This window comes from Antechinus flavipes, chromosome 2 (genome assembly GCF_016432865.1).
Source record: "Antechinus flavipes isolate AdamAnt ecotype Samford, QLD, Australia chromosome 2, AdamAnt_v2, whole genome shotgun sequence".
Lineage (NCBI taxonomy): Eukaryota > Metazoa > Chordata > Mammalia > Dasyuromorphia > Dasyuridae > Antechinus > Antechinus flavipes.
Window position 1 is genome coordinate 229,536,415 of NC_067399.1, and position 19,326 is coordinate 229,555,740.

The following is a 19,326-nucleotide window of genomic DNA, read 5'->3' on the forward strand; positions in this document are numbered from 1 at the left end:
ATTATCTATGAACTGAACCAAAGATTAGTTATGTCTATTTTATACTTTATATCTCTGGCATCCCTCGGGAGCTTTTTGTATGAGTATTTTTTTTTTCCTTTAAAACTTTATCCTTTGAATTTCAAGAGTATCCCTAATTGTACTACATTGGAATTACAACAAATCTGAAATCACACTGAATGTACCCTTCAAGAACTTAAATTTATTTTCTCAATGTTTTGTTTGTCAGTTTCTGGACTGAAGAGTCCTGGTTCACCTAGGAAAAATTTCTCTTCATCTCCCTTAATTAAGTTCTCCTTTGATTCTGGTCCATCTTTTTGGAGGGGTGACAACCAGAACTATTTATAAAATATTTTTCCAAGTACAGACAAAAGTCTGGAAAATATTTTCATTTTTGTTTTAAACGTTACCCAGAATTTTGTGGGCTTTGGACACAAAGTGTATCTTTAGGACAATTGTTTTGAAAATAATATGGTCACTCTAAATTCCTTTCCCTCACCTTAAAGATTTTTTTTTAATAGTTCTTCCTGATCATCAAGAAATGACACAGGGAAGCTCAGCTTTTGAGGCCTTTCTTTAGTTTTTCCTCATTAGCTGGTATTTCACAATGCAGAATTTAGAATCACTTGCAAACTTGAAAATTACTATGTATGACTAGGTAATTTATAAGAAGTAAAAAATACTGTTAGACTCCTTTCCAGTGAGAATTTGCTGTTACTGCTTATTCATTTGAACATACTTTTTAACTACCTACTTACTATCAAAGTGTCAATGTCAGTGACCATTTTAAAACTGAAAAGATTATCTGATATCTTATTTTTAAAGCTATCAATACAGAATCCTGTCATATTTTTTCAAAGTAAAAATAGTTAATCCACAGTTTACTACCAAGTGAATTCAGAGGCTTGTTTAAGAAATTTTATACTCCAGATTTCTAGAAGAAAATTTACCTACAAAATCTATCTTGTTTGCCATAAATTGTGTGGGAATTGTGTGAGTAAATATGGTTATCTCCTGGTCTAGTCCTCAACAATATGTGCTGACTGACCTGCCATTTTAGCTAAATATTTTGTATTTTCCTCTCTCCTTTCTCTCCTCTTCCCCATCTCCCCTTTCTCTCCAGCCTTCCCAGTAAACATTTCCCTCTTTGGCACAGTTGGAAACTGCAGTTGATAGATGACTGTGGACTAGTGAGAATTTTTGTTTTTTAGAAAACACCCAAGGTAAATATCTTCCATTTCCCCCCCTCTTCTTTGGCTTTAACAGGCTTTTGATGTTTGGAGGAGCCCTGCCGGCATTTCTGTCCAGTGACAAAGTTCTGGTAGGAAGGCAGCCTGTGTCTATTGCCAAGAACTCCCCTCCTGCAAAGGCTGGTGGTGTGCAGATTTGCTTCCCTTCTGGGAAGGAGTGGTGTTTGAATTTTTCTGTCCTTAGTACCTACCACTTTTTCTTTTGAGAAGCAAAGTTCCTGCCAAATCTCCACTGAGCTGTGGAAAACCAAACCTTCTTAGTCAAAACTGATTCTTTGTCAAGGGCTAGGTTCTTTTTTCTCCAGCTATACCTTCCTAGCCTACTCCAGATTCAACTTACTTCCACAGAAAGAACCACTTACTATTTCCACAGACCTAGCTAGTAATTCCTGACCCTATGGATTGCTTTCTATGAAGAGAAAACTGTTTCCTAATCCCAGCCCTTCGCTAATTGAAATCTCCAAGGTACCTTGAGGCGACCCTTTGTTACCAAGCAATTTACTATATTTGTTGCTGCCTCAGCTTGTTCATCTTCAGGAGATAGATGATGACCTTTGTTCTTCACATCTCTTTCAGGGACAACCAACAGCAGACCGAACTCCCCAACAGAAGAGAGTCTTGGGAGAAACACGAGAGTTTAATTTCTTGCCATGCAGCCCCAGAACTGGGGATGGACAAGCAAGTGGGGAACTTAAGTGAGCCCAGGAGTAGCTTCATGCCAACCTGTCCCTTTCCTTTCTGGCCACGTTTTAGGTGGCTTTTAGAGACATGGGCTCTGGGCCTAATGCCAGTGTTAGGAGCCTGCTGCAGATAAGAAACCTGCCTCTTTGGGGGGATGGGAATCAGCTGTAGCATCATTCTCCAGACCCTGCTCCTGGGACAGGAGTCAACAGGGAATTAAAGACCATCATCTCGGAATCCCAAGGTGCCCTTTCCCCCCATTTACCCCCCCCCCCAATGGGGTGCTTCACAGCCTAAGGCTGTGATGAGTGGAGTATTATTTACTTTTCGAATGCAGAAATTATACTCTTTAACATGTGGCTGTGACCTGCATTCACCTCGTTTTTAATTTGCCAAGTACCTGCTGTTGGCAGCACTTTGAGAGTGAGCCAAGAACACTGCAGCTCTGCCCAAAGCTCTGATCAGAGGCTTTGTCTGTGGCAGTATGCTCTGGCCTTCGAGGCTATTCCCTTCTTCAGTGTCACATTTTTATCTTCCCCTTTTATGTCTTTCATGTGCCAAACCCAAGTACTATATAGTGGCAGGTGCACAGCCTGTCTATTCCCCAAAACTCCTCCTGTGGAGGCTGCTGTTTGCCCAAATAAAAAGAGCAAGCTGTTCCCACTCCCAGCTCTCTCTCTGAACTAAGGGTTCACCCCAAATTGTACTTCCCTTCCTGACTTGGTCTTGCTGCTTTAAATTATTAGAGGAAGTCCCTCATGCTACACAGGTGAAGGACCCATTTTTCTCCCTTCCCTAACCCCAGTGCTAGTTGCTTACTAATGATATTTTTTTTTTTGAGGTCACATATGGAAGGAAGATGTGCTATTTGAATCTATCCTTACTATGATCCCAGGTCATTGTTTTATAACAACCTCTTGGTTCCCAGTCTTACACCTTTTGCTCCTGATGGTCCTATATTCAGTATATAATCAACAATGTGATTGACATCCTTGGGAAGCTGGCATATAGAAGAGCATTTTGAACTTCTCTAGAGATTCAATCTTAATTCCTGATTTTAGGAATAGAATTTAAAAGAGGATTACTTCTCTTCTTCACACTGGAGCTTCCTTTAAACCAAATGTTTGCCATTATATGAGTAATGGAAGTTCTGACACCAGAGATCACTGCCTAAAAGGCAAACTTAGAGACTTAGTTTAGAAAAGATTGATCCCTCTCTGGGGTCAAGGCAATCTGAGGTTCTTTAACTGAGTTGCCTTTTTTCTTGGTAATCTTTCCATCTGGAATGGGGAACCATAAAGGTAGGGCTGCCTGGGCAATTAACTCAGCTGAAGCAAGTAAAAGAGGAAAAAATTTAGCTCTTAATCTTTCTTAAGAGAGATTATTAACAAGTCACCTATGCACAATAAGGCCAAAATCCCAAACGTGGAGCAGGGGCACCTAGCACTATGAGCAACATCCTCTCCTTCCCCCCACTAAGTGTTACTGGTAAATGGTGAATTTCTAAGCTTTAGTTGGCAATTTTACTGAAGCACTACATGGCTTTGCAATTCAGGACAAGTAGTTATTATGATTGGAACATGTCATATTAATAATAGTTGTTTTCAAAGCTTAGGTACCAAAAGTGGAAAATGGATTATTGCTGTGAACACTTTTTCTCCATCTTTTTTCTCTCCCTTTTTACACAATATAGAGTATAACCAGGCTACAAAAAGAATCAGTTTTAATGAATAACAACAAAATGGATCCATATAAAAATGTTTCATTTGCTCTTATTGCACTTTTTCCATTTTCTCACTTTAAACACTGCCATAATCATGTGACAGAACTTATGTCCTCTGGTCCTAGCCCTGTAGACTACATAGCCTAGAAGGCAAGGCCAGGCTGCTGGTGTGTGGAAGGTTTATGGCCTCCACCCACACGGGTGGGTTTTGTCTGTTGCTCTCATCCTACATGGAGGTCACTCAACCCTTTTAAGCTGAAGGGGAACATTAGCAGCCACAGTGGCACTTGTCATGTTAAGAATATGTAATCCAGGCCTTCAACCTAGGCCTGGCCCAGAGAACTTGCATAGCTTGTAACAGACTAAGGGGAGGTCCTGCCCTTCTTTGGGTTTCCTCCTTCTCCCTTTATCTTCTGTCAGTTAGCTAAAGCAAGGTTTTCGAAGAAGAGGTCTCTGGTGATTCGAAGATCTCAGCCTGACCAGCAGTACTGGATCAGCAATACAATAGAAAGCAGAAAACTTAGTGGTAAAGACAATAGAAACTTGCCTTAGGATTCCATCTATCAGTATCCACTAAGAAAAGTAATATAAAAAGAAGAGGGTCTCAGTTAATCATTCATCGTACAAAAATATATGGAGAAAGTATCCAGAATGTATTCATACTCAGTTCCACTATCTTCTCTGCAGCCAAACTTTTCTCCTGTGCCTCAGCACAAGGAAGCCTGAAAATCCAAACCTTGCTGTATGTAGAACAGCAGGCATAGTTCCTTCTCTGACAAGTAAGGAAAGAGAGGTGGCACCTCAACACCATGGCAATCTACCCCAGCCATGTCAGGGAAGCCTCAATCCTTGCGAGTTTGGGCCACCCCTCCAATGTCCCCATGTCAGGGGGGAGGGAGGCCACAAATAACTGCAGAGCAAGAGACTGTCACACTGAAACCTAGGCCTTGGTGAAAACAGAAAAATAAATCATAGAAATTGACCAAAACCCTGGGGCAGAGAGAATGACTGGGGACTGGAGTGGTCTAACCCTAAACTGTCAGTCTTATAGGACCCTTTAGCAACCAGGTTGGTTATGGATCTAGGGTTTGGTTTACTGCAAAAGTCACAACAACCAACTCAAGAGTCCTTAAGACTGAAACTTTCTAAAGCTACATCATATCCCATCAGGGTTGCTGCTGATGGTAATCGAGTCCCTAGATAAGTTATAACAGTTTAGGTCAACCACAGGTTAAAAGAGCACAACTCTGATTCTGATGCTTCTGAATAGCTTTTGTGGGCACCATGGTTGGTACAATGCCAGAGTTCTCATCTCCTCAATCTTCATTAGCCCAAACTTCATCTTTGTGTGTATCTTAAATCTTACTTTCATTTCACTCCTACATTCTTTACAAATTTATAATCTCTTTACTGACCTGAACAGTTTATCTCTGACCAACTCAAACTAAATAGGACACCCCTTAAGAGTTATAAGTGTACTTAATATAATTTCCATCCTGAATTCTGACCTTCTCATCATTGAGGTAGCTACCAGGATAGGTGAAAAGTTGAAGGACAAGGAAAATCTGGACCAATATATAATACTACAAATTGAAGACAAAAGGCTAGGGAATCAACCTTGCCAAATATGGTACTACAGATAAATAGAAGGGGATAAGGGAATAATACAGGACTTGGGGGAAAATCCAACTTGTGGCCTGACCACCTGTCTACACACTAGTCTACTACTACTGTCCACTAGTCTACAACTAGTAGACAAGAAGGGAAAGAAGGGAAGGGGATGGAATGGTAGTAGCCTCTACAAGGTCTGTCATCTTCATCAGCAACGTGTTCGGGGATGCCCAACATAGGCCCGTAGTGTTTCCTGGATGCTTCTCTGCCAATCTCGGGCTAGCTGTACTGGTGTCATTGCCTCCTGAGAGCAAAGAATAGTCACAAATACATTTCGTTTCCTCCCACCCACTCCCTAAGCAGCCTCCTTACATCAGAATGAAAACTCTTTTGGCCAACCCTGTTATACTCACAGCATTACGAACACCCAGCTTGGCCCCATATAGTAGCAACATCTTCATGGCCTTATAGCGGCCATGCCGTACTGCCTCATGTAAAGCTGTATCTCCCTCCTATAGGAACGACATATTAAAAGAGTAGGGACCTCCCTTTATTCCATACCCTTTTTACTTTGCATGAAAACAGGTGCTACCAATGAGCTCCTCAGGTAAATTTTCATCCAATTAAGATGCCCTCAGATCACTTTCCGTTACTGAGACCACTTTTCTTACCTTATCCTGTGTATCAATTTGGGCCCCACAAGCAATAAGGTGTTCAAGACAGTCACAGTGTCCTGTTCGCACAGCCACATGCAAGGGTGTACTCCAAATCTAGACAGATGTAAGAAGTCCCAGGTTAGGAATTTGTAAATTCCAAACAATTTGCCTCACAATTTATCACCTTGGCATACTCAACCCAATGAGAGAAATTTCCTTTCCCACACACAATGAAACCTCCTCACTGAAGGACTTGCAGCATTAGGTCTCCAGTACTGATGATGCACCTGAGTAATCCATATTCCCCGCCAGAACCTTTTACCTTATCCCGGGCGTTGACATTAGCTCCTTGGTTGAGCAGTCGTTTAAGGATGTCTAAACGCCCTCCACGACAGGCCCAGAACAAAGGTGTCCGATCCAACTGTAAAAGAAAGCTCTGTATTTAGAGAAAGGCTTTAGAAGGTACATCTTTAGGACAAGTTTCCCCATTCAGCCCCACTGGAAAAAAAGGGATCCCAATCTTCCAGCTCTCTTCCTCTCAACTTACCATGTCTCGAGCATCAACTGTGGCACCTGCCTCCAACAGCTTGTCTACAATTTGGCTATGACCCTTCAGACTAGCCCAGTGCAAGGCTGTTCGGTGGAACTGAGTATGGAGAAAAGAAAGAGATGTGGATGGCTACCTTTCCAAGAGGAATAGAACTTAAGGAATTATGATTTCTGTAACTAGGTTTGAAATGTCAAAAACTCTTAATTTCTCTCTGTCCTACCATGTCATGGGCGTCTGGATCACCACCATCTGCCAGGTACTTATCAATCAAGAGCTCTTGGTTTTCAACAGCTGCCTTCAGAAATGTCTCCAGGTCCACAGGCTGCAGCTGGGATGGGGACTGCAGCTGGGATAGGAGGAAGATAAAATCATGGACCGTTCCAAATAGGCTAACACCTTTTAGTATTGTAGCCCAGGCTGAAATGCTCTTGGGCCTCCATTGGGTGTTTTCCCCACCATTGTTTGGTCTTCTCCACTCACCTGAAGTGGGGGATCAGGTGCCCTGGGGGGGACCCTCCGTTTCAGGCGTTTTTCTTTCCTCTGCCGCACCAACTTCTCCAAGTCGGCTAGACTCTCAAGTCTGAGTCTGGAATTGTTAAAAGTCTGGAGCTGAAATAGGAAAAGAAACAGGTCATACATACAGAATGAGGATGGTAGAAACTACTGGCAATGGAAGAATAGACATATCAAAACTAATCCAGATCATTTGGCATAACTTTTTTCATTATCCTTTCACCTGAAAAGCCCAAGGTTACTCACAGATAGGGATTTCCTAAAGTTCCACGATATATATATATATATATATATAAAAATATTCCAACATTACCTTAGCAGCTCTCCAGACATAGCGCACACACACAATACTCACTTTCTTCCTTTTTTCTTCAGCTAACTTTTGCTTCTCTAGGGCCACAGTCTCTTGGGGACCCAGTCCAGGGTCACTTCTCCAGCCTCCAGATTCAAGGATTCCATGTCCAATTCCCAGATTTTTGCCCTCAATTCTCTCATCACTTATCTGTGAAGAAGAGGTTGTTGGGAAATTTCTAAAAGCCCTCTGAAAACAATTGCTCAGTAACTGCTTGAACCTGGTGGACAAGGGAGCCCCTGGGTTTGTAGCTAAGCTCAGCTGAGGGACATGTTTTTACCAACTGCAGTGCTTCCTAAGGATTTGGGGAGTGGCTGAATGCCATATGCACTTGCACCTGTCCTTGCAGGGGGTCATAATCCTAGCTATTTATACCACATTTGTCCCTGCAGTTGGGTAGGGTCACATAAGGGAAGGAAAAAACTTCTAATATGCTGAACAGATGACAGCCCATCACCAACCAATCTCCTGTTGCTATTAGGGGCAGATTGCCCCAGAGGCAGAAGTCTAGATTCCTAAACTATTCCAGAAGACAAAAGTCATTCCTGTTTACTCTTTGATGAGGAGGTTGGAAATGGTGAGAAAGAAGGGATACGAAGATGAGACTCAGAGAAGAGGTTTTTAACCTTGTTCTAGCAGTCTGATAAAACTTACAATAAAACCAAAATGTTTTAAAAACACTTAAGGTAAAATGCAGAAGATTGCAATGGAAACTGCAAAACAAGTTCATAGACTTCATATTAAGTGCCCCTGCTTCATAAACATGCAGGTCTAATTTCTGTAGAAGTTACATTGACCTTCCAGTCACATTTGCTATACACCATCTCGGTCTCAGCCAAGGAGGAACTAGACAGGCTCACTTCACTCTGCTCCTAGCAAAGTCCAGTGTGGCCCAAAAGTGAGGACATGATCTTTGCTCTGTTCTCAGTGCACAATAGGCCCAAGAGCAGGACGGGCACTGCACTGACAGGAGAGCAGACTCATAACTCTACAATTATACAGTAATGGATAACTCATTTCATTCTCCAGGAACTTAATTTGTTCATCTGCAAAATAAGGTCAATTAGATGATCACTAAGGTCCCTTCCTATTCCAGAACACCTTTTCCTGCAATACAAAGTAGAGCCTTTACCATTCCTATGGCAATAGTTAGGAATCTAGCTCTACTAAGACATCACTTTGACTTTCCACATGTTTGTCAGAAGATCCGAGTCATCCCTAGTTCTCCCAATCCTAAGGTCCAAGTTAGAACTCAAAATTTCAAAGGGATCTGTACACGATACCCACCATCTCTATCTCCACAAATGCCACATTCTATTTTCCAGACCTACTTTGGGAAAGGGAACAGACAATTCCCTCCTAAAGTCCTCACTCCCCTAACCAACAAAGGAATAGGCTTCTCTAGAATTAAATACAGCTATTTTCAGGCTGTCAAGAGGGCTAACTTAGGGCAATACACAGGGACATCTCTGAGGGCTTTGGAACATAAGATCAGGAAAATTGAGAAAGTACAAAGTAGGTACCAGCTTACTTGGCATTAGTATCTTGAAATACTTAACAATCTACTTACTATCCTCATTTTATTGCTATGTAAACTAGTTGAACAAAATTATTCTGAGACAAAAGTATTAACAGTAAATTCTGTGATTCCCCACCTGAAACTACCAATAAGATATATTAAAAAAAAAAAAAATTGAGAGCTTCCCACTTACCCCCAGTCCCCAGCTTACCAATCGCTGAATGCTTATGAAATCCATGGTCCCCCCCTGCTCTTGATTCCCTCATTATGGCTAGCTGACTAGCACTTTGCTTTTTATATCAGTACTGCTGCCACAAAGATAGAGGGTACAGGAAGGACCCAGGGATGAAGCCAAGGCCTACAGGTCAAATAGTTCAGAGCTTCTGCAACTAACCAAAATACCAGCCTTGAAATAGGACCCAGCTGAGGGCAAAATATGGTGGTGTTATCAGCTGAGTCAGTTATATCTCCACCTACCTACCCCCCCTTCTATTTGACCTCTTTATATATTGGCACATCAATCCTAGCAGAGATGACCCAGGGGAGTTTAGCCCCAAGTGTACTAAGTATAATTTGAACATTATCTCACAATGATCATCCAGCAAGCCTGGATTTAAACAGGTCAGGAGGTCTAAACTAATGGTTCCAATGTTATTCTATAACCTAAACCTAAAAGGGTAGGAAAGTAACATATTTGCCAAGAAAAGGGCAGGCTTCCAAAGATATAAAAGGGTGTTTAGCAAAGGTAAACCCGGAAGTGTCACCTTAAGAGGAAAGACTAATTCCAACTGATGATTGATCAAGCTTCTCTATTCCCATTGCTTGATACCTCCCCACATTTTTTCTCCCATAAATCATGAGTTTTTAATTTCTAAGCTAAGTGCATACAAGCCAAGCTTAACCTGTCACTAACAGTAATCATTCTAAAAAAGGTAATGCCAGACATGAACTCTAGATACACGGTACCTTGTCAATCTCCAAATCAGTAGGTTGTGAGCACTTTTTTTTCTTTATTAAAAATGTTAAAGCCTATATTCTTAGTAATAGGTAACAAGAAAGGAGCTCCACAACCAATGCAAAGTAAGTCTTTATATTGCCTCTGTTCAAAACCAGGAAACTTCTCCTAATTGAAGTGAAGCTGTAGCTTGTAGAGTCCTTTTCCAAGTCGAGCAAAGCCAGTAAACCCAGTCCTGTTTCCTCTTCCCAAACATAAAATCCAATTCCATGCTTTTCTTCCCTGATCCCCGACAGGCTGTGCCTATTTCCCATAAGGGTAGTCTGATTCTTTATCTAGCTGGTTAAAATCTTGACCTTCAATAGAAAAACAGATGCTAATGAAAGATGATTCCATAATCAGACCAAGAGGACAGCAAAGCAATAGGGAAAAGAACCAGAATTTCTAAAGATTCAGTAGTGGCACAAATTATTCTCCTGGCCTTGGATCAAGTTTGAAAGGGCTACATTCACTGAACAAGGATTTAAAAACAAGGATTTAGAGCTGTGTCTTGTCTAGCTCATTTATGATGACAAAAGTAGTAAGTAATGAGGCTGGGATTTAAATTCAGATTCTAAGTCCAAATCTAGCACTCTCTTTACTACACCAACCTGCTTCTTGAATTCTCACCTGAGGTAATCCAAAATGAGTGACACTATCAGAGCTATTTTCCTTGTAAGTGCTTTAATGCTTTGTGGGTCCAAGCAGCCCATGTCTTGGGATTTTCTTTAATCTAGTTAACACTTTGCTTCTGACATAGTTTTGACAGATTCTAGATGATTTCTTGCCTCCAAGTTTTAAGGTCACTGAAGAGTTATGACTCAGCAAAATACTAAAATAAAAATAAGTCTGACTCTACTTGCACCATAACAATGAGATTAACTCAATGGGTTATCTGGGTAATGAATATTTTACTCCAAGAAAAAGGATTGTTCTGGGGTTTGGGAAAAGCTGTTTCCCCTTAAGAATTATCTGGTCATTGGTACTGACTGAACTAGGGAAATAGCATTGATAGGCATCTCCACTAATTTAGAATACTAAATATACTAATGTGCTAATTTAGAATATGATCACCTGTCAGGCTGGATCGCCTGCACCAAGTTCCCTTCCTGGCCTGGACAGTGACCTCCCTCAAGACGGTCCTATCTCTTTTGCTCAGTCTCACAAGCCCCGAGTTTCAGTTTCCCATTCTGTAGAATGCAGGAGTAGAGGAAGGTGCTTGGGGATCCAGATTCCAGAACCCTTCCTGAGACAGAAATCTGGTTATTCAGCTAGCAAGCAAGTCTCGAAGGTCACTGTTGCAGGGCAGTAAATCACAGGCTAGCCGAGCCTTTCGGTCCCGAACAGCTTTCAAAGCTGGGCTATGCTGCAGCAGAAGGCAACAAAGATCCAAGTGACCTCTCTCAGCAGCCTATGAAGGAAAATAACAATCAGGAGGAGAAAAGGAGGGAATCAAAGTTCTCCTAAAACACACTATGTCAACTCTGACATTTCTTCCCTGAGGTTTTTTCATTATGCTCTGAAACCCCAATAGAGCTACCTTCTCTCCTAAAAAAAAAAAAAAAAAAAAAAAGAGTCACTAGTATAATGTCCTGGAAATAAAGTGACTTCCAGTTTGATTCTCATTCTGGTTTAATTCTCCCATCAAAGAGCCAGGGATAAAAGACAAATCCTAATAATAATCCCGATTACCTTGTCACTACTCCAAAGGGAAAACTGTTAAAAACAAAAAACAAAAAACAGACAATTCTTACCTACTGGTTATTTCTACCTGATTTAAAACTAAGTCATGACACAGATCTTTCCTTTCCTCATTCTAATTAATTAGCAAGGATGTTTGAAAATTGATATATACCTTGTGTAGGCTGGTCATTCCATCATCATCTGCCACACCTGGATTAGCTCCATGGGATAATAGTAGTCGAACCACTTCAGTATGACCACAATAGCTGGCTCGATGCAAAGCTGTTGCACCCCCATGTGTTTGAGCATCACACTTGGCTCCACTTTCCAGGAGAAACTGGCACACAGCATAGTGCCCATTTCGACTGGCATAATGCTGTAAGGAATCAAGTAAATGGAAATCAGAACTGGGAATTGCTCTTATACCTAAGAGTCAGCTCTGAAAGAAGAAAAGATAGATAGAAATGAGTAAAAGGCCAAATATTTGAATTTTCTTTTTTGGTTTTTATTTTACTTTCAATTTCAAATTCTCCCCTCCCTCTCCACCAAATGAAAATAAAAACACGATTCGATGTATATAATTATGCAAAACAAATTCTTGAATTACACATGTCCAGAAATGAAATAATAAATGAAATGAAAGAAAAAATATCCTTCATCACAAATCCTCTGAAACAGTAGTTGATCATTGTGTTGATCAGTTACAAAGTCTTTCAGAGATGACCATCTTTATGATGTTGTAATTGCACATAACATTTCCCTGATTCTGCTCACTTTTCTTTGCATCAGTTCACACAAGTCTTTCTGGCTTTTTCTGAAATTATGCCCACCATTATTTCCTACAGCACGAGTATTCCATCACATTTTCATACTTGTTTAGCCTGATGGCTAATCAATTAATTGATGGATATCAATTAACAATTCTTTTCTATCAAAAACAGGACTGCTATATTTCTGTACATGAATCCTTTTCCACCTCTGATCTTTTTGGGGTATGCTTCTCTTGATTACTATTTGTAAGTTAGATTTTTTACTCGGCACTAATTTTTTCCTCAAAAATGCTTTAAAGTCCTCTATATTGTTAAAGGTTCATTTTCCCTTTCCTCCCATAAGATAATCAGTTTTGCTGAGTAAGTTATTCTTGGTTGTAAGCCTAAATCCTTTACCTTTTAAAATTTCATATTCCAAGCTCTCTGTTCCTTTAATATGTTGATTGCTATATTTTGTGTGATCCTGACTGGCTCCTTAGGACTTGACTTCTTTCTTTCTGACTACTTGCAATATTTTCTTAACTTAGGAGCTCTGGATTTTTACTATAATTTTTATTTGGGAGTTTCTTTCAGGAGGTGATCAATGGATACTTTTCAATTTCTATTTTGCCCTCTGGTTCTAAAATATTTGAGTATTTTGATTTCATGATTTCTTAAAGCATGAAGTTTAGATTCTTTTTTTATTCCTAGCTTTTAAAGAGTCTTATGTTCTCCTTTCCTCTTCCTACCTATACTCCCTCCCTCCCCCCACCAACTTAATAGCATTTTATTTTTCCTAATTACATGTAAATTCAGTTTTCGAAGATTTTGATTTCCGTTGTTTCTTCCTCCTTCTCCCCAAGATGAAAAGCAATTTGATATAGGTTATGCATTATAATCATATTAAATAGATTTCCACATTATGTCATGTTGTGAAAGAAGACTCAGAACAAAAGGGAAAAAACCACAAGGAAGAAAAAAACAGAAAAGTGAAAATAACATGCTTCCATCTGTATCCAGATTCCATAGATCTTTCTTTGGATATGGATAGTATTTTCCATCATGAGTCTTTTGGAATTGTTTAGATCATTGTGTTGCTGAGAAGTGCAAAGTCTATCAAAGTTGAGCATCACACAGTGTTGCTATTACTGTATGCAATGTTCTCTTCATTTTGCTCATTTCATTCAGGATCAGTTCCTGTAAGTTTTTTCAGGTTGTTCTGAAATCTGCCTGCTCATCATTTCTTGTAATCACATTTTCTTCTAATTTTTTAGACTTCTGACTGTTTTATATCTTAATGTTACATGGCGTCATTAGCTTCCAATAAGCAATTTTAATTTTCAAGGAATTAATTTCTTTGGTAAGGTTTTTTTTTTTTTTTAACTTTTCCCCCCAAGCTGTTGAGTCTCTTTTGATATCTTTCTTCCATAGTTCTCATTTACCTTTTAAAAATCATTTTTAGCTCTTTAATTAAAAAAAAAAAAACTTTAATTCAAGGAATTCTTGTTAGACTTGTGCGCAAGCTGCACTTTTCTTTGAAGTTTTGCTGAAAGTTTTCAAGTGATTCTCTTGTGTGTTTGTATCTTGAAATTCCTGTTATAATTGCCGTTCTTTATGATGGGGAGTTCTTCTTTTATTTATTCGTTTTTCCAATCTACTTCTTGATTTCAGGTTTTATTTTAGTGCTAAGCTTCACACTACTGGGGATGTCTGGCTTACATTTCTATCTATTTAAATGCTTTTGTTGCTTTCAAAGCTCTGTCTGGGAACCTACAAGTTCTCAGTGCTCTCAAAGTAATGTAATTTGGGGAGAGAACTGTTCACTGGTCTGAGTTCTTCAATTTCGTGATCCACATTTAAGTCTGTTGACTTATGTATGATTAAGAGTTTCAGCATACTGCCAGACTCAGTCGATATTAGCCCACTAGGACATTCTGCAGGTATGAAGCAACTAATTTTCCAGTTCCCTTTACTTCTGGGAGTCCTGTCCTAGTTATTCCAGTACAGGCTTAGATGTTGGACTAGAGGATAAATTGAGTTTCTTCTATGTTCTTGGGATCAGAGGTACATGATTAGGTTTCTAGAATTTGTTCCTTAGTACACAAGTAGATTCCATGCTCTTAATAGATCTCCCCTATTCTGAATTTATGACCACTACTCAGATAATGGTGACACAGCTGCCAAATGATACCCATTTCTGCACCTAGTAATAGTTCTGAGATCTCCTAGGATCTTTTTTTGTCCTAGTACTCTGTCTTACTCCATTGTGTTCTTGATCCCAGAATGCTCTCTGCACCACCAAGCAAGCTTGTGGCCAGCAGCCAACCCCAGTGTATGAAAACTTCTCCAAAACTGTCCTGGGATGGAAAAATAATTGACCGTGACATTTTCTTGGCTTTCTCAATCAGAACATGAATTGGTGTTTTATAGAGGAGGTTATTGCTTCCTCTTACTCTACTATTTTGACTTTGCCTCCATGAAATACTTTTCAACAATTCTCTTCTATCCAGTAAATCCTTTTATTCTGATTTAAAGTCCCTTCTCTAGGTTTGCTTTTCTTCCCTCAATTCAAGCTTTTTCTCTGGCTTTGTCCAGGATCAAAGATCTAGAATCCAAAGGGATTATTTCTTCTCAAACTCTTTAAGATCTCAAACTTACCAGGGCAGTATATCCAGAAGGATCAGGTTGACTAGGGTCTGTTTCCTTCTGAATAAAATGTTTCACCCGTCCTAGGTCTCCATCCAGTGCTGCTGACCAGATCCCTGTGAAGAGTTTCAGAGCATGAGGCAAATGGATTTTATTCTTGCTATTATGCATTCTTCTAACCTTTCAACTTTCAAATTAAAATTATACAAGTATAAGGACTTGATTTTGTTTATTATATCTTGGGGTGGGGAGGAGGATGGAAGCAAGGAGACAAGACCTGAGAGAAGTAGCTCCAGTATTTTGCTTAGTGATTTAATTCCATTTTTTAATATCTAGATAGTCAAATTTAATATAAATCAATGAAACATAAGTTTTATTAGGTACAAGAGTTTAGATATGACAAGGCCCTTTTGAAATTTAGAGGTTAGTATGGGAAAAAATCCAGGTGTACTTCTACCAACCAGCTTGCATAACTCAGTGAAACTGTGAGCTGTACAGTGCAGTTATCCAAAACAAAAGGTCATAGTGGAGAGTTCTTACAAAAAGTGACCTACTGAAAAAGAAAATGGTAAACTACTTCAGTATCTGCAAAGAATAGGATCTCGAAGAATCAACCAGAACTGAATGACAATACTTTCACCATCCCTTCAGATGAGACTGAAAGGCAAATTCAGGGCATGGTTACACAGCATTCAGAGGTATCATGGCAGGTTAAAACTAGAAATGACCTAAACTTGTATTGCCTTTCCTCGCCTACGCCCTAATTAGCCATCTCATTTTACAAAAGAGAAAACTGAAGTCCAGAAAATGACTTGAATCTCCTTGGCTGTCATGTCAATCCTCTCTCCACCACACTAAGCTGTCTTTCCTCTTAGGGCCCACATAGGGAGTTAGTAAACAGACTACATAAACACATGTACACATATACACACAAACATGTAAGTGTACTGTATGTATGTGCATGTGTATCAATGTATTTCTACATGCACACATAGAGACTTGGTGAACCTATGTCTACATACACATGTAGAAATAACGAATAAGCTGGTGAACCTCTTGCCACTGATGGCCTGAATTAAGTCATCTTATCAAAGATACAGAGCTGAAGGAAACCCTAAGTTGGTTTTGTAGGCCAACCTCCTCACCTGACAGACTCAAAACTGAAGGCCTTTGCATCTCAATCTGAGGAACTTTTTGCTCTTTTCAGCTCCTCTGGTCCCTTCCCCCTCTCTTAGTTCCCAGAAAGCAGGAAAATGTGTTTTTGTATTTGCATGCCCAGAGTGGGGCACAGCACTCCACAAGGTTCCTGGCACATTAGATTGGTACTTATTAAGTGTTTGGTGAATTGAATGGCCTGGATTTAAACCAACATACATTTAGCAGAGGGCTGCCTATGGGCCAAACACTATTCAGAGCTCTGACTCCCACCCCTGCACGACCGTGGGGAGAAGGGAACCGGGGACAAGGCCTAAGGTCCCCCCGCCTCTTAATTTCTATGCTTCCTCCTCTGCCGGTACAGAAGATATTTTAAAATCCCTGGCCTCTGTTTCTAGTGTTGGTAGGATTCCAGATCTAAGGCTGGCCCCACAGGCTGAACGGCAGAGGATGTAGAGGCAAAGGGACGGTGGACTGGAGCTGTCCCTCCTTTCAAAACATCCGGGGCCTGCCTCCGAGCCCCGTGGCCTCCCATGGCCTAGCGGAGCGGGGCCGAGGCCCTCGCTCATGCCCCGCCCACCTCTCTCGAAGTCCATCTCTTCCAGAGTCTGCTGCACGCTGGGTACAGCGCTCTGGTGAGAGCAACAGGCGGCGTCCCCGCAAGTCCGGGGCGCCGCCATGTCCTCAGGAGGCAGTACACGCTGAGGGAGCTCTCAGGCAGCGCTCGAGTACGAAAGAGAAGGAAAGACGGGAACGTCTCGCTTCACGCTGCGTCGCAACGCGTACGTCACAACTGCGTCATCGCGTCCTACTGCCCCTTGCCCCTTGGGCCGATGCAGCTGATCGATAGTCCCTGAGGTAGCTTTCCGGCAGTAGCCAGACAAAGACAAGCGCAGGTAGCTGAAGCACCGGCCAGCTGAGGATTAAGGCAATCTTTCCCAGACGGACCCCATGCTTTCTACAAGCTGCGCTGGGCAGTCTGCTGCCATATTACCGTCCAACGCCGGGCCCAGACGACCAATCGGAAGACTAAGGTTTGGCCCCATGAGCCAATCAAAGTCAGAGGGAAAGAAAGGGGAGGGACTTGGAGTCGCGAGGCGCGGCGTCCAGCGGAGGGCGCGCTAAGATAGGCAGTAAGCGGGAAACTGCGTGACCCGGCGGGGAGAGAAGGGGACTGGTCAAGGAGGGCAGGGGAGGGGCCAGTCAGAACTGCGCCTGCGCACCTACTTCAGTCAACGGGGTGAGCTTTGACCGGCTTCTCTCCGGCTGTTTGAGGCCGGGTTGGCTCATTCACACTAAGCCCTGTGGGCTCAAGACCACCATGGGATCGCTACTGCCCTGGTAAAGATAGGTGCACAGGCCCCTTAAAGCTCTGTGAATGAGACCTACTCCCAAGTGCTTGTAATAGCCTACAAATGTACAGTCTGGTCAACAAGCATTTATTAAGCTCTTGCTGTGTGTAAGCGCCGGGCCAAGCACAGGGGCCAGGACAAAAATAGCCCCACTGCTAGAAACTTGCAGACTGATGGGCTAAAGATAGGCAAAAACAAAAAAACTCATACCTGTATATACAGGGTAAATTAGAGGTAATCTGGGGGACAGCATTAGCATTAAAGAGGAGCCCAAGTCTATGAGGAAAGCAATGTTCCTATTTTATATTAGATTGCATCTGTATATCCTTTTAGGTTTGCACACTTTGCATACACTGTCTCATTTTACAGGGTGTGGGAGGTTGATGATCACTTTCCACTTGATCATTTTATGGAGGCACACTAGGACTTTGGAAAGAGTCCACCTTACTTCTGGGGTTTGCCACCTGTGGGACTTTGTACTGGGGCCATTTCTACCTCTAAAACTATGATCTACAATTTTGTCATTTTTAAGCCCTTTGGCTTTTACATGTCTTACCTGTAAAATGAATAAGATCACCTTACTCTGGGTAGTGTTCATCCCCACTATATCTACTATATATACATATATGGTGTCTATAAAATACCCTCTTGTCCTACTAGGCCTGACTTGCTCCATCCAGCTTTTACTCATCACTTCTCAGATCTACTTTTAATTGCCCAGTAGTTGGGTGTGTACACGTGATCTCCACAACTTCATAAAAAAGTTGGGAAGTCACATTTCAAGAATCTATTTACCTCTCCTATATACCTTATGCATAATAGGAACTCAATAAATTAAGTTCATATTGTTTGTTAAATTTAAGTTCTTATTGTTTATTAAGTGAACATAGTAACTTGACTTCCTTACCACCCACCCCCTTTAATAGCCTTTTTTCCCCCTCTGAGCTCTTGAATTTGTACTGGGTAAAGGGATAGACAAAGGGATAGATGAATTTCAAGTGTTCGTATAAACTGAAGCAATTGGTATTAAAAGGTCTTAGGATTTTTGGTCAGGAAGAAGTAGGCCAGAAGATAGGACTATACTCATACAGAGGTTATCATTCAAACCAAAATTTATGTAGGTAAGCTAGGCAGGGGACTAGATATCACTCATTTTGGTGTCAAAAGGGTTAAGAGATAGCCCCACGTTCCCTCTGTCTCCTAAACTGCATTGAGCCCCAACCTTTCACACACCAATATATACAAACACGTGCTCAGCCTTACTCTGTTTCTAGGAAGTTACCCTTCTTTGGCTCTTTCTCTCTCCTTAATCCTCAACAGTTTCTGGGAAATCTCGATCTCTCTCTCCATCCCCTCCCCCCCTTCTATTACCCTGACCTCTCCCACTGGCCCAGAGCCAAAGCTGGCTCCCAAGAGGCTGTGGCTGCCTGGTTCCCAGCTTCCTGGCCACCACTGTGGGAAACAACTGGAGCCAGAGCTGCCCACCCACCCCCCTCCCCACAAAGAGCAGAGGGCCGACAGTCCAATTCGCTACCCTATAATTCTGGAACAAGGAAGGGCTCCCCCACCCCACCCCCATCATTCACCCCCTGCTTAGCTCCTTAAAACTCCCAGCTCCTTTTCCCACCAAGCCTTCTCTTTCCAGTGCTTAGGCATCATCATCTTTGTCCTCCTTCAAACTTTAGGAGGATCTAAATAGATCTCTGACCAGCATCCCAGGAACTGGCCTTAGGCTTATTTTCTCTTTTATTTTGCAATATAAAAATATTCAAATATTTACAACAAATAAATATGCAGGGACACAATAAATTACACTGTCAGGACCCCTACTCCTCCTGCTGGGAGAGGTTGTGCTGGATAAGCCACAATCCCCTTCCTTCCCCACCCCCCTC

At 41.4% G+C, this 19,326-nt stretch overlaps 3 protein-coding genes across 4 annotated transcripts in view; 1 reads left to right on the top strand and 2 right to left on the bottom strand.

Moving 5' to 3' along the window:
- CNNM3 (cyclin and CBS domain divalent metal cation transport mediator 3) overlaps nucleotides 1-3,706 on the top strand; it is a 24,646-nt gene extending 20,940 nt beyond the window's left edge. The window contains exons 8-9 of one of the 2 annotated variants that reach the window (XR_007950472.1): nucleotides 1,124-1,223; nucleotides 1,827-3,706. Coding sequence is in view for 1 of the 2 variants with exons in the window: in XM_051976419.1 (XP_051832379.1) it covers nucleotides 1,827-1,891 (65 nt within the window). In the remaining variant the exon portion in view is untranslated. The remainder of the gene's footprint in view (nucleotides 1-1,123; nucleotides 1,224-1,826) is intronic. The other variant, XM_051976419.1, reaches the window with a different exon arrangement.
- On the bottom strand, nucleotides 3,638-9,334 carry ANKRD23 (ankyrin repeat domain 23). The gene is made up of 9 exons (XM_051976420.1): nucleotides 9,067-9,334; nucleotides 7,340-7,486; nucleotides 6,952-7,080; nucleotides 6,692-6,817; nucleotides 6,469-6,567; nucleotides 6,244-6,342; nucleotides 5,937-6,035; nucleotides 5,679-5,777; nucleotides 3,638-5,569 (listed from the first exon to the last, which is right to left on the bottom strand). Exons 1-9 carry the CDS (start codon nucleotides 9,091-9,093, stop codon nucleotides 5,474-5,476), a joined length of 921 nt encoding a protein of 306 aa, XP_051832380.1. The 5' UTR covers nucleotides 9,094-9,334; the 3' UTR covers nucleotides 3,638-5,473.
- A 511-nt stretch (nucleotides 9,335-9,845) lies between these two features.
- Nucleotides 9,846-17,233, bottom strand: ANKRD39 (ankyrin repeat domain 39). The gene is made up of 4 exons (XM_051976421.1): nucleotides 16,663-17,233; nucleotides 14,940-15,043; nucleotides 11,705-11,908; nucleotides 9,846-11,260 (listed from the first exon to the last, which is right to left on the bottom strand). The coding sequence occupies exons 1-4, from the start codon at nucleotides 16,760-16,762 to the stop codon at nucleotides 11,117-11,119; spliced, it is 552 nt and encodes a 183-aa protein (XP_051832381.1). The 5' UTR covers nucleotides 16,763-17,233; the 3' UTR covers nucleotides 9,846-11,116.
- Between the last annotated feature and the right edge of the window lie 2,093 nt (nucleotides 17,234-19,326).